This window comes from Schistocerca serialis, chromosome 4, assembly GCF_023864345.2.
Source record: "Schistocerca serialis cubense isolate TAMUIC-IGC-003099 chromosome 4, iqSchSeri2.2, whole genome shotgun sequence".
Lineage (NCBI taxonomy): Eukaryota > Metazoa > Arthropoda > Insecta > Orthoptera > Acrididae > Schistocerca > Schistocerca serialis.
Genome location: NC_064641.1, coordinates 662,218,750 through 662,231,830, shown reverse-complemented (window position 1 = coordinate 662,231,830; position 13,081 = coordinate 662,218,750). Strand labels below are relative to the sequence as shown.

General features: G+C 39.2%; 1 protein-coding gene across 1 annotated transcript in view; it reads left to right on the top strand.

The window, feature by feature from the left end:
- Positions 1–13,081, top strand: part of LOC126473132 (integrin alpha-PS2-like) — a 447,263-nt gene that overhangs the window by 414,857 nt on the left and 19,325 nt on the right. The window contains exon 15 of the mRNA XM_050099987.1: positions 909–1,078. Coding sequence (XP_049955944.1) covers positions 909–1,078 — 170 coding nt within the window. The remainder of the gene's footprint in view (positions 1–908; positions 1,079–13,081) is intronic.

The following is a 13,081-nucleotide window of genomic DNA, read 5'->3' as shown; positions in this document are numbered from 1 at the left end:
ACAAATAAAGAAAATATGTTATGTGGACATGTGTCCGGAAACGCTTAATTTCCACGTTAGAGCTCATTTTAGTTTTGTCAGTATGTACTGTACCTCCTCGATTCACCGCCGTGATTTCATACGGGATACTCTACCTGTGCTGCTAGAACATGTGCCTTTACAAGTACGACACAACATGTGGTTCATGCACGATGGAGCTCCTGCACATTTCAGTCGAAGTGTTTGTACGCTTCTCAACAACAGATTCGGTGTCCGATGGATTGGTAGAGGCGGACCAATTCCATGGCCTCCGCGCTCTCCTGACCTCAATCCTCTTGACTTTCATTTATGGGGGCATTTGAAAGCTCATGTCTACGCAACCCCAGCACCAAACGTAGAGACTCTTCGTGCTCGTATTGTGAACGGCTGTGATACAATACGCCATTCTCCAGGGCTGCATCAGCGCATCAGGGATTCCATGGGACGGAGGGTGGATGCTTGTATCCTCGCTAACGGAGGACATTTTGAACATTTCCTGTAACAAAGTGTTTGAAGTTATGCTGGTACGTTCTGTTGCTGTACGTTTCCATACCATGATTAATGTGATTTGAAGAGCAGTAATAAAATGAGCTCTAACATGGAAAGTAAGCGTTTCCGGACACATGCCCACATAACATATTTTCTTTCTGTGTGTGTGAGGAATGTTTCCTGAAAGTTTGGCCGTATCTTTTTGTAACACCCTGTACATATAAGTGACAATTTATTTCTGGAGTCATGATGATTTGTATGTTAAACAGGAATCTTCATTCAAATACGCATTATGATGGTTGTAGATGAATGACGAATGTTATCCATACTTCTAGAATCTTACAGTCAACATAAGTCAGATATATGTAAACTACCATAAATGTTAAATTATATGTTTACAGTTGCACTACAAAGTTGTTCTGGAGCCATTCTACAAAGAGAATTTGAAACCACAGTATGAATTTGTAACAGAAATAAATAGCACCAACCCAGAAAATGCTAGTTCCTTGGAAGACAATGTAAAACGTTTCAGTGTACCTATCTCCATAAAAACAGACATCTCAGTCATGGGGTGAGTAATAGATTCATAGGGATAAATTCTACAGCATGAATGCAGTACTATTTTTAAATATGGAACAGATTTTTTTTCTCCTTACCAGCTCATTTTAAAACATACAAAAATTTACAATTGAAAATCTTGGAAAAAGAAGTAAATACGAGGGCTATCCACAAAGTACATTACGTTTTGGAATTAAAAATAAATAAAGTATTAGAAATTTTTTTTATTATATACAGATGAGAGCCACACTTAAATACTACTTTTCTACATAGTTGCCATTTAAATTAAGGCACTTATCGTAGCGATGGACGAGCTTGGAAATTCCTTCGTTGTAAAATTCGGCCGCCTGCGCCTTCAACCACGTAATGACTGTCTTTTGGATCAGAAAAGGTGTGATTTTTGTGGATTTCCTGGAAAGAGGCACTACAATAAACTCTCAAAGGTATTGCCAAACTCTGCACAACCTCAGAAGAGCAATACAAAACAAGTGCAGGGGAAAGTTGGGCTCAAAGATCTTGCTGATTCACGACAACGCCCGGGCCCACACGGCAAATGCCACTCGTGAAGTTCTCGAATATTTTGAAGTGGGAGTTGTTTCCTCATCCGCCGTACAGTCCCGACCTGGCACCAAGCGACTTCCACTTATTCCCAGCAATGAAGATGTGGTTGGCTATGCTGCATTTTGATGACGACGCACAGCTTCAAGAAGAGCTAACCACGTGGTTGAAGGCGCAGGCGGCCGAATTTTACAACGAAGGAATTTCCAAGCTCGTCCATCGCTACGATAAGTGCCTAAATTTAAATGGCAACTATGTAGAAAAGTAGTTTTTAAGTGTGGCTTTCATCTGTATATAATAAAAAAAATTTCTAACACTTTATTTATTTTTAATTCCAAAACATAATGTACTTTGTGGATAGCCCTCGTAACGTAAGATGTATCAATTGCGGTGTTCCTGTTGGTTGTAGATGACTAGTTTATTTCTGAGCTGTAACTTCAGTATATTAATTTAATCACCTTGTTACTTCTTCATGGTTGACAATTTTGAACAGCTGGGACTTTGTTTTCCAAATTCTGCAGTGATCACTGGAGGCCAAAAGTACAGCAAAATACCCAATTTGGAAAATAAATATGAGACTTCTCAATTTAATGTGACATATATTCTTACTCTCAAATACAGTAGCTGTTCATATTAACATCTCTGTATAGAAACGCCACAATAACCTCAACTCAAGAATGATCACACCACAGAGTTAATACATATTTGACATATACTGAGATGATTCTCCTGTTCTTGACGAGATCATCATTATTGTCACAGTGCACTCTTTTCCAAGGCATGCCCCACATCACCAAGTCAGGATAATGCAGTGTGGAATAACTGAAAGCTCAACAGGTATCGAAAATCATGATACAGCTGCAACTGTTGTACTTCCTGAAGATGCATGGCATCCATCCACAGCCATGTAAATGCATGAACAATGGCAAAAACTTCCAAACAGTTTGTGGTCCTAAAAACTTTCAAATGTTACAGACATCATTTGTTGGTTAGATAAACATTAGGAAACACACCACATTATCAAATTGGTATGTTATACTGCACCATATAACTGTGTGCTGCATATGTTCATATGACTTCATCCCTGTTTGGCCCACATGCTCATTGTACATTTTACTCTTCCAATAAAACATGACCATTCCAAAGTACAACATGTACAACTTTGCTTCCATCATTTTTTCCCCAATATTTGAGGCTTTAATGAAACAAATTGGTTACACATGTATCATTCATAGTATTTTCCATCGCTGGCCACTACTTTCTCCCATCTTTTGGGCAGTGTATGAATCATGCAACGAAAAAATTGTTCATATTTTGAAGCGATCCACAAATCGATCCAATTTGTGACTTCTTCATGAGCTGAGGAGTGTTGGTCAGCCAGGACATGCGCCATTGATCTAAACAGATAATAGTCAGAGGGAGCAATGTCTGGAGAATATGGTGGGTGGGGTAGGATTTCCCATTTTAAAGTTTCCAAGTACGTTTTGACCTCTTTTGCAAAGTGGGGTCAATCATTGTCATCCTGCAAAATCACTTTATCATGCCTCTTGCTGTATTGCGGCCGTTTGTCTTCTAATACTCTGCTCAAACACATTAATTGCATTTGATAACAAGCACCTGTGATCGTTTCACTTGGTTTTAACACCTCATAGTACAGGATGCCGAGCTAGTTCCACCAAATGCAGAGCATGATCTTGGAGCCATGAATATTCGGTTTGGCTGTCAACATGGAAGCATTGCCGGGATATCCCCATGGTTATTTGCATTTATGGTTATCATAATGAACCCATTTTTCATCCCCAGTCACAATGCAATGCAGAAATCCCTTCTGTTTTTGCCTCTGAAGCAACTGTTCACAAACACACAAACGCCATTCAATGTCTCTTGGTTTCAGCTCACATGGGACCCAAGTTCCTTCTTTCAGAACCATGCCCATAGCCTTGTTCTGAAATGGTTTGCTGCATCACTCCCACTAATCGAGCCAATTCTTCTGGAATTTGATGTGAGTCTTCACTAAGCAATGTCTCCAATTCTTCATCTTTGAAAACATTCTCTCCTCCACCGCTATACCGGTCTATGACATTACAATCACCATTCTTGAAGCATTGAACCACTCATGACACATTCTTTCACTCATAGCATCCTTATCACATGTACTTGAGAACATTTGATGAGACTCAGCTGCTGTTTTCTCCATATTGAAACAAAACAGTAACATCTCCCACAAATGACAAGAATTAGGCTTGTAAACTGACATTTTCAATCAAGAACAACTTTATGATGCAGACACAAATCGACTAATGTTTCAATGAGGTTATGTTGTCTGAGGTCCAAGCTAACTGCCTGATGTCTGTGACCTGTTTCTTTCGTCCACTACTTACCATTGTCGCCACCTATCGGCAAATGGTGGAAGCAAATTTGTACACTTTGTAGTTGTTGCTGTTATGATATACATTCAGTTAGAAGTTATTCAGATTGATATTCCTCATAGGCTCACTCAAATTATATTTAATTTTATATTTTGTTATGAAGTGTCTTGTGTCGAGCGCACACACAGCCACTTTAACATGTACTAACTTTGGGTATGTGGCATTGTTTCATTGTTTTGGATAATTATTCTTTTCAGTATATTACTATATGTCACATGCACATTATATTTCATTTCTTACTCCAACTTCATTACATAGAACCCTTGGATGTGGATGCAGTGTAATGCTCTGTCAAACAATGTTTATCACTAACAATGTTCAGTGAACTGTTGAAATCATATTTGAATTATTTCCAGTGATTCCATCATCATGATGAAGTTTTTGACAAATAGTTGTCTATATAGAATGTCTTATCTTCAGAATTGTGCCCTCTTTCAGTCTTTTACTACAGGGGGAGATGAGGGAGGGGGGGGGGGGGGGGAGGAGTTGTTTATGAGAAGGATATTTCAAAATTTCAAATGGCCATTAGAGAGGAAACCTGAGTTCTGTTTTGACAATGGTAGAAAAAGAATCAGTTGTTGATTTGCTGAAGAAGCATTCAGATATTTAATCTGAATGTTTAAGAAAAACATGGACAAGTCAAAACAGGATAGCTGCACCGGAATCAAACCTGGATTGTCTCGACTGTAACCTCAGTAGCTTGGCAACATGTTAGTTCAGTACCAACTACCACTTTCAGCATCTGAGATATTAACTGAAGAATAATTACTGCCACTCTGTACCAAGTACTATCAGTGATTTCTTGTAAGTAAATTTTGTGACTGGTACAGCTTTATCATGCTTCAAACAATGGAAAATCCAGGATGGAATGTAACAATATTATGAGAAGGAAAGTTGCTACTCATCATATATGGAGATGCGGAGTCACAGATAGGCACAACAAAAAGACTCTCACAATTATAGCTTTTGGCCATTAAGGCCTTCGTCAACAATACACACACACACACACACACACACACACACACCCACACACACACCCACATATATAATAGAGGGAAACATTCCACGTGGGAAAAATATATCTAAAAAGAAAGATGATGAAACTTACCAAACAAAAGCGCTGGCAGGTCGATAGACACACAAACAAACACAAACATACACACAAAATTCTAGCTTTCGCAACCAATGGTTGCCTCGTCAGGAAAGAGGGAAGGAGAAGGAAAGACAAAAGGATATGGGTTTTAAGGGAGAGGGTAAGGAGTCATTCCAATCCCGGGAGCGGAAAGACTTACCTTAGGGGGAAAAAAGGACAGGTATACACTCGCACACACACACATATCCATCCACACATACACAGACACAAGCAGACATTTGTAAAGGCAAAGAGTTTGGGCAGAGATGTCAGTCGGGGCAGATGTACAGAGGCAAAGATGAAGTTGAAAGACAGGTGAGGTATGAGCGGCGGCAAATTGAAATTAGAAATTAGCGGAGATTGAGGCCTGGCGGATAGCGAGAAGAAAGGATATGCTGAAGGGCAAGTTCCCATCTCCGGAGTTCTGACAGGTTGGTGTTAGTGGGAAGTATCCAGATAACCCGGACGGTGTAACACTGTGCCAAGATGTGCTGGCCGTGCACCAAGGCATGTTTAGCCACAGGGTGATCCTCATTACCAACAAACACTGTCTGCCTGTGTCCATTCATGCGAATGGACAGTTTGTTGCTGGTCATTCCCACATAGAACGCTTCACAGTGTAGGCAGGTCAGTTGGTAAATCACGTGGGTGCTTTCACACGTGGCTCTGCCTTTGATCGTGTACACCTTCCGGGTTACAGGACTGGAATAGGTGGTGGTGGGAGGGTGCATGGGACAGGTTTTACACCGGGGGCGGTTACAGGGGTAGGAGCCAGAGGGTAGGGAAGGTGGTTTGGGGATTTCATAGGGATGAACTAAGAGGTTGCGAAGGTTAGGTGGACGGCGGAAAGACACTCTTGGTGGAGTGGGGAGGATTTCATGAAGGATGGATCTCATTTCAGGGCAGGATTTGAGGAAGTCGTATCCCTGCTGGAGAGCCACATTCAGAATCTGAAACCCACCAACAAGCAACAGTACCTCCATTATGACAGCTGCCACCCATTCCACATCAAACGGTCCCTTCCCTACAGCCTTGGTCTTCGTGGCAAACGAATCTGCTCCAGTCCGGAATCCTTGAACCATTACACCAACAACCTGAAAACAGCTTTTGCATCCCGTAACTACCCTCCCGACCTGGTACAGAAGCAAATAACCAGAGCCACATCCTCATCTCCTCAAACCCGGAACCTTCCACAGAAGAACCCCAAAAGTGCCCCACTTGTGACGGGATACTTTCCGGGACTGGATCAGATTCTGAATGTGGCTCTCCAGCAGGGATACGACTTCCTCAAATCCTGCCCTGAAATGAGATCCATCCTTCATGAAATCCTCCCCACTCCACCAAGAGTGTCTTTCCGCCGTCCACCTAACCTTCGCAACCTCTTAGTTCATCCCTATGAAATCCCCAAACCACCTTCCCTACCCTCTGGCTCCTACCCCTGTAACCGCCCCCGGTGTAAAACCTGTCCCATGCACCCTCCCACCACCACCTATTCCAGTCCTGTAACCCGGAAGGTGTACACGATCAAAGGCAGAGCCACGTGTGAAAGCACCCACGTGATTTACCAACTGACCTGCCTACACTGTGAAGCGTTCTATGTGGGAATGACCAGCAACAAACTGTCCATTCGCATGAATGGACACAGGCAGACAGTGTTTGTTGGTAATGAGGATCACCCTGTGGCTAAACATGCCTTGGTGCACGGCCAGCACATCTTGGCACAGTGTTACACCGTCCGGGTTATCTGGATACTTCCCACTAACACCAACCTGTCAGAACTCCGGAGATGGGAACTTGCCCTTCAGCATATCCTTTCTTCTCGCTATCCGCCAGGCCTCAATCTCCGCTAATTTCTAATTTCAATTTGCCGCCGCTCATACCTCACCTGTCTTTCAACTTCATCTTTGCCTCTGTACATCTGCCCCGACTGACACCTCTGCCCAAACTCTTTGCCTTTACAAATGTCTGCTTGTGTCTGTGTATGTGTGGATGGATATGTGTGTGTGTGCGAGTGTATACCTGTCCTTTTTTCCCCCTAAGGTAAGTCTTTCCGCTCCCGGGATTGGAATGACTCCTTACCCTCTCCCTTAAAACCCATATCCTTTTGTCTTTCCTTCTCCTTCCCTCTTTCCTGACGAGGCAACCATTGGTTGCGAAAGCTAGAATTTTGTGTGTATGTTTGTGTGTCTATCGACCTGCCAGCGCTTTTGTTTGGTAAGTTTCATCATCTTTCTTTTTAGATATATATAAATATATATATAAAAAAAACAAAGATGTTGTGACTTACCAAATGAAAGTGCTGGCAGGTCGACAGACACACAAAAAAACACAAACATACACACAAAATTCAAGCTTTCGCAACAAACTGTTGCCTCATCAGGAAAGAGGGAAGGAGAGGGAAAGACGAAAGGATGTGGGTTTTAAGGGAGAGGGTAAGGAGTCATTCCAATCCCGGGAGCGGAAAGACTTACCTTAGGGGGAAAAAAGGACGGGTATACACTCGCACACACACACATATCCATCCACACATATACAGACACAAGCAAGACTGCTTGAATTTGATGTGAGTCTTCACTCAGCAATGTCTCCAATTCTTCATCTTTGAAAACATTCTCTCCTCCACCGCTATACCGGTCTATGACATTACAATCACCGTTCTTGAATAATTATCCAAAGACTGCTTGTGTCTGTATATGTGTGGATGGATATGTGTGTGTGTGCGAGTGTATACCCGTCCTTTTTTCCCCCTAAGGTACGTCTTTCCGCTCCCGGGATTGGAATGACTCCTTACCCTCTCCCTTAAAACCCACATCCTTTCGTCTTTCCCTCTCCTTCCCTCTTTCCTGATGAGGCAACAGTTTGTTGTGAAAGCTTGAATTTTGTGTGTATGTTTGTGTTTGTTTGTGTGTCTGTCGACCTGCCAGCACTTTCATTTGGTAAGTCACTACATCTTTGCTTTTAGATATATTTTTCCTACGTGGAATGTTTCCCTCTATTATATATATATATATAAGGTAAGTCTTTCCGCTCCCGGGATTGGAATGACTCCTTACCCTCTCCCTTAAAACCCACATCCTTTCGTCTTTCCCTCTCCTTCCCTCTTTCCTGTTGCGAAAGCTTGAATTCTGCGTGTATGTTTGTGTTTGTTTGTGTGTCTGTCGACCTGCCAGTGCTTTCATTTGGTAAGTCACATCATCTTTGTTTTTAGATACATATTTCCTACGTGGAATGTTTCCCTCTATTATATATATATATATATATATATATATATATATATATATATATATATATATATATATATATATATATATATATATATATATATAGACACACACACACACACACACACACACACGCAACTCATGCACGCGACTGCAGTCTCAGGCAACTGCATGCCCCCACAACTGCACGAGTGGTCAACTGTGAAAAGCAGACAAATTGAATAGCTGGCCGGTGGCCTTTAGAGTGGCAAACTTACGCGCGGAGTTCGAATGTTTATACATCGCTTTTGGTTATAAAATGCCTTCCCTTGAGTTAGGTCACAAACATAATGCCTCATTTAAATAAGTTACTACAATACACTTTTTGATTTATGAACAAACAGCAACTAGTCACTGTTTATGAATTTATCTTATGTACTACATGGAATCTGCCATGGCTAAAAGTCATGTACTGGACCCCTAGCATTTTTCATAATTCATTTATGATAGATGTACGCAAAATGCATCAAAATACTCGAAGATTTGCCCACTATGTTAATAGATATTTTCTGACTCTACCTTGCTTTAGATTTTATGGCAAGAAGTGCGTTATATATGGCATAGTGCTTTGGCAACTCATGACCAAATAATCAAGTTTCAACCTAACCTAACACTACCAATCAGCCAGCTACAACAAACAAGACTTCAGGCAGGCATCCAGTATCGCACTAGTCACAATATTTACTTTCGAAGATCTACACTTCAGTTTATATGTGTGGTTTTTTCATCAGTTTCTGAGCAACTTCATAGCCCCACAGAATGAAACATGTGAAATAAACAAACATTTGCACAAGTACTGTCAAAAATAACAGTTACTGTTCAAAAATGTAAAGGCAGTAACGTATCACTCCTGAAAATGTAAGTCCCTGATCTAATCTAGAGTTACAGCATGTTGAGTAATTTACACTTTCTGTTATTCATGAACATATTTTCCCCTCTATGAAGGTTAGACTTACAGCACACAAGCAATATTTACTTTCTACTCTCCCTGAAGAATAGAAATACTCACCTCCCTATGAAGGCTATCCAATTTTAGCTTATGAAAAATTTTCATTTCTTAACTGCATGATAACATGACACTTACCTAGGTAAAAGAAAGGTAATCCACAGTGGTAGTCAAACATTAGTTGATAGTTTTACAGAAAAAGTGACTGCTCTGAGTAATGAATCAAAGTTCTACCAGCAAAAAATTAACCCTGCTGTTATTGCTACTAAGTTATAACCAGCAAAGTTTTATTGTAGTTTTCAGTCAAAAGTTTGTAACATATTCCAGACAAATGCAGCAAGCTGTTTCATGAAACTTCAAGATTTTTTTATTCAAAGTTTACAAATGAAAAGCATTCTAATTTTAAACCACGTTGTTATTGATTAAGGAACAAAACAGATTTATTAAAGTGTTACCTTAGCACTTCTTTGAGGAGAGTAAAATTGTAACTACCTGCTACATGATGCAATCTGATTTTCATATAACATGAAATTATGGCCCTTAATAGTAGTACAATATGATTTTCTGGCAGTAAATTGTCTCTTGTATGGACATTTAATCTTCAAATACACTGAAGTGCTGTAGTTTCTCCAGTACTTCAATTTCCACTACAAGTTTAATATTGCCTCTAGGTGGCTTGGAACATACTATTACAACACTATGTGAAGGTATTGTCAAACCACCATTATTTTTCCTTCTTAAAAACTTGTTATACATTAAATCATTGTAAGTTCCAAATAGGGAAAAAACACATGTTGAACACATTACAACATTTTTCAAATGCAGCACAACATAGCCAGCTATGTAAACTACAATATTTTCTGAATATTCTGTCAGGATGGAGGGTGACTGAATATTGTCATAGTCTGGTATGTGAGACCAATTTTCATTCAAGTCAGATATAAGCCCTATATCAATATCATTCACTCAACTTTTTGAAAATATAACGGGATCAAACCACATTTCTTGAAACATATCCTTTTTCCAAGACAATAATGGAGTTACAGATTCTGATGAACAGTCCCCAGAGTTTTTACATTTTATCTCATTCCTCACTAATAGTTTCTTGTAAGCAGAATGGAACTGCAAAGCAGAAGGATTATTATTCCAATCAAACCTACCTTGTATCATGCAGAAAAACATCTCTATATGATCTTGGCTGAATTTATACATTAACAAATATTTGAGGTAATCAGTCTCAACAAGATCAACAAACAGCCCCATAATACTGTGGATGATGCATAAGAATCCTATTATTGGAGTTTTACACTGTGTCTTATAGATCTCTTTTCCAGTAATATCTTTCAAACCCAATAAATAAGATTCTGCCTCTGATAGAAAAGGCTCCCAGATGGGTTTGTTTGAGACCTGTAAAGCAGATTTGTAACCAACTGCTAATGGACATTTGCAATTGCAAATGTCAAATAGCCTATCAAACATTTCACAAAAATCTGCTGTACCTTTAGCATCTTCAAAGGTATCAAGCTGTACGTCTTCACTTAAGTACCTTAGGTTGTACAAACTGAGGAACTAAGCACTTGTACAGCTAATTTTACTTTCATCTTTTGTCTCTGAAATGTAACATGATTTCAATCTGTTACCCAAAACTAGGCCCTCCTGACACTGTAATTTTTCTAATGCAACTATGTGTTCCCACTTGATGACATTTCCATGCACATCTATAATCACTTTCATATCTGAAAATAAATTTCTTACTAATTTTAACATATGACAGGCATCAAGCAATATAAATACTTTTTTGTCAGTACTGGGATGCAAAAAGTAAGGCTGCAAATGGTTAACATTTATAATTGCTCCTAGTTTTGAGACAAGTGTCAAGTTAGTGTTTAGACCATCAAATGTGAGGCCCACACACTTCACATTAACTTCGTGCAAGAGTCTGAATGCATTCTGCACCACACCAAACTTTTCTTCAGAGGACATGCTATTAACTAAAAAATACGCAATTGGAATTTTCCAATTAGTATTTACACCCACAAAAAGAAGCACTAATGCATCTTTGGCTTCCACTAATTCTTCATTCTGAACCCCAAAACCTCTGTCAACATAACCAATGAACTGATTCCCATCCCAGTCTAGTCTTTTTTTAATCGACATTTCATCAAATGTTAAACAAACATAAACATCAACATTTACCTGCTTTGCTCTTTCTGAAATTGCTGAAAATGCTTCAGCCATAAACCCTGGCTTTCCATCTACAGAGTTGTATCAGCATCTTAGTGTATTTGGATGTGGCAAAGCTAAGTCTTATGAGTTATGCATGTATTCATATGCACATGGAGAATAGAAATACAAAGTTAATGAAAACGACTTCAGTTTTTCAGAGTAGTCATTGTTCTTGCCAGAAAACATTCTCCTAAATAATTCTACAGGGACATCGGAAAAAGTCTCCTCAATTAGGCCAGCAGTTCTCTCACTGATTAAATTTTTGGCTTGCAAATCAGTCACAAGCTCCTTTAAACACTCTATTTTCTCTTCTTGTCTTTCACACTTCACTTTCTTTGCATACAATTGTTTTTGTATGCTTCTAATCACACAATCCTTCTTTTCTATTATTTCACTACACGGTCTTTTACATGTCCTTGTACTTTTTTGCAGTGAATAAATGCGATCATTGTTAACACTACCAGTACTTGTTGTGGGTTCTGCTTCCATTTCTTGTTCAGCTGTGGCAGTGGAACTAGTTGCTTTACTAGGCGTTTTCGAGGTACATGGTGTAATTGTTTAAAACAGAAATATTTATCAACATTACTAAAATAGAAGAGTGAAGAACAAAACAGTCTTATGATAATTAGTTGCTTGTTTCATGATTTAAACACAATAAACATTACGATAAGCACAGTATAAGAGTTATACTACACACATGATTATAACTTCAACTATATGCCAAGTTTTTACAGAAAAAAAGCACATTTCAAAACACACACACACACACACACACACACACACACACACACACTTTTTTGTTCAGAACTATACTACAGAGACTTTAAAGATATTACCAAATAGCTTATCTTCATAAGCTATTTGGTAATTAATTTGAAGCACACTGTTACACTTAGTAGGCTATGGATCATACTGTATCCAACTATTTTACAGATTTCTCGGACAGTGAAATGATGATACTGTGCCTAAATTGTGTTTTCCTTATTGTGTTGAATTTCTGTTTGTCCCATAAAATGCAAGAAAAAATAAAACTCAACAACTGTTCCATCGAGAGAAGTTGTGAAATCAGATTACAATTACACACATTCAGTTGCATTGTATAATGATAAAAAGCCTGCTAACTCAAATTTTGTTGCTTGCAACTCAACCTCTTTAAAACTTTTATTGTTAAAATAAAATATGGTTCACAAAGAAAAATTTACCTTCTGCTGTATGTGGTTTGGAAAACGAAACATGGGTGGAGCAGCATCATCTTTCAGCTCTCTGCGATTTCCGTAATTTGCAAGGAAACAACTTTCTTCAAAATGATTGGAACATATAAAATGGTATTCTGTTGGTCAGAAACTCTGCCTCCTGACAGAGCGTGTAACCATTTTTGTAACAGCTGTGGTTTTGATGAAAGGAGACCTGTAAATAGATGCACAGACATTATGCTAATACCGTGGTACAAAAACATTTATTAAGC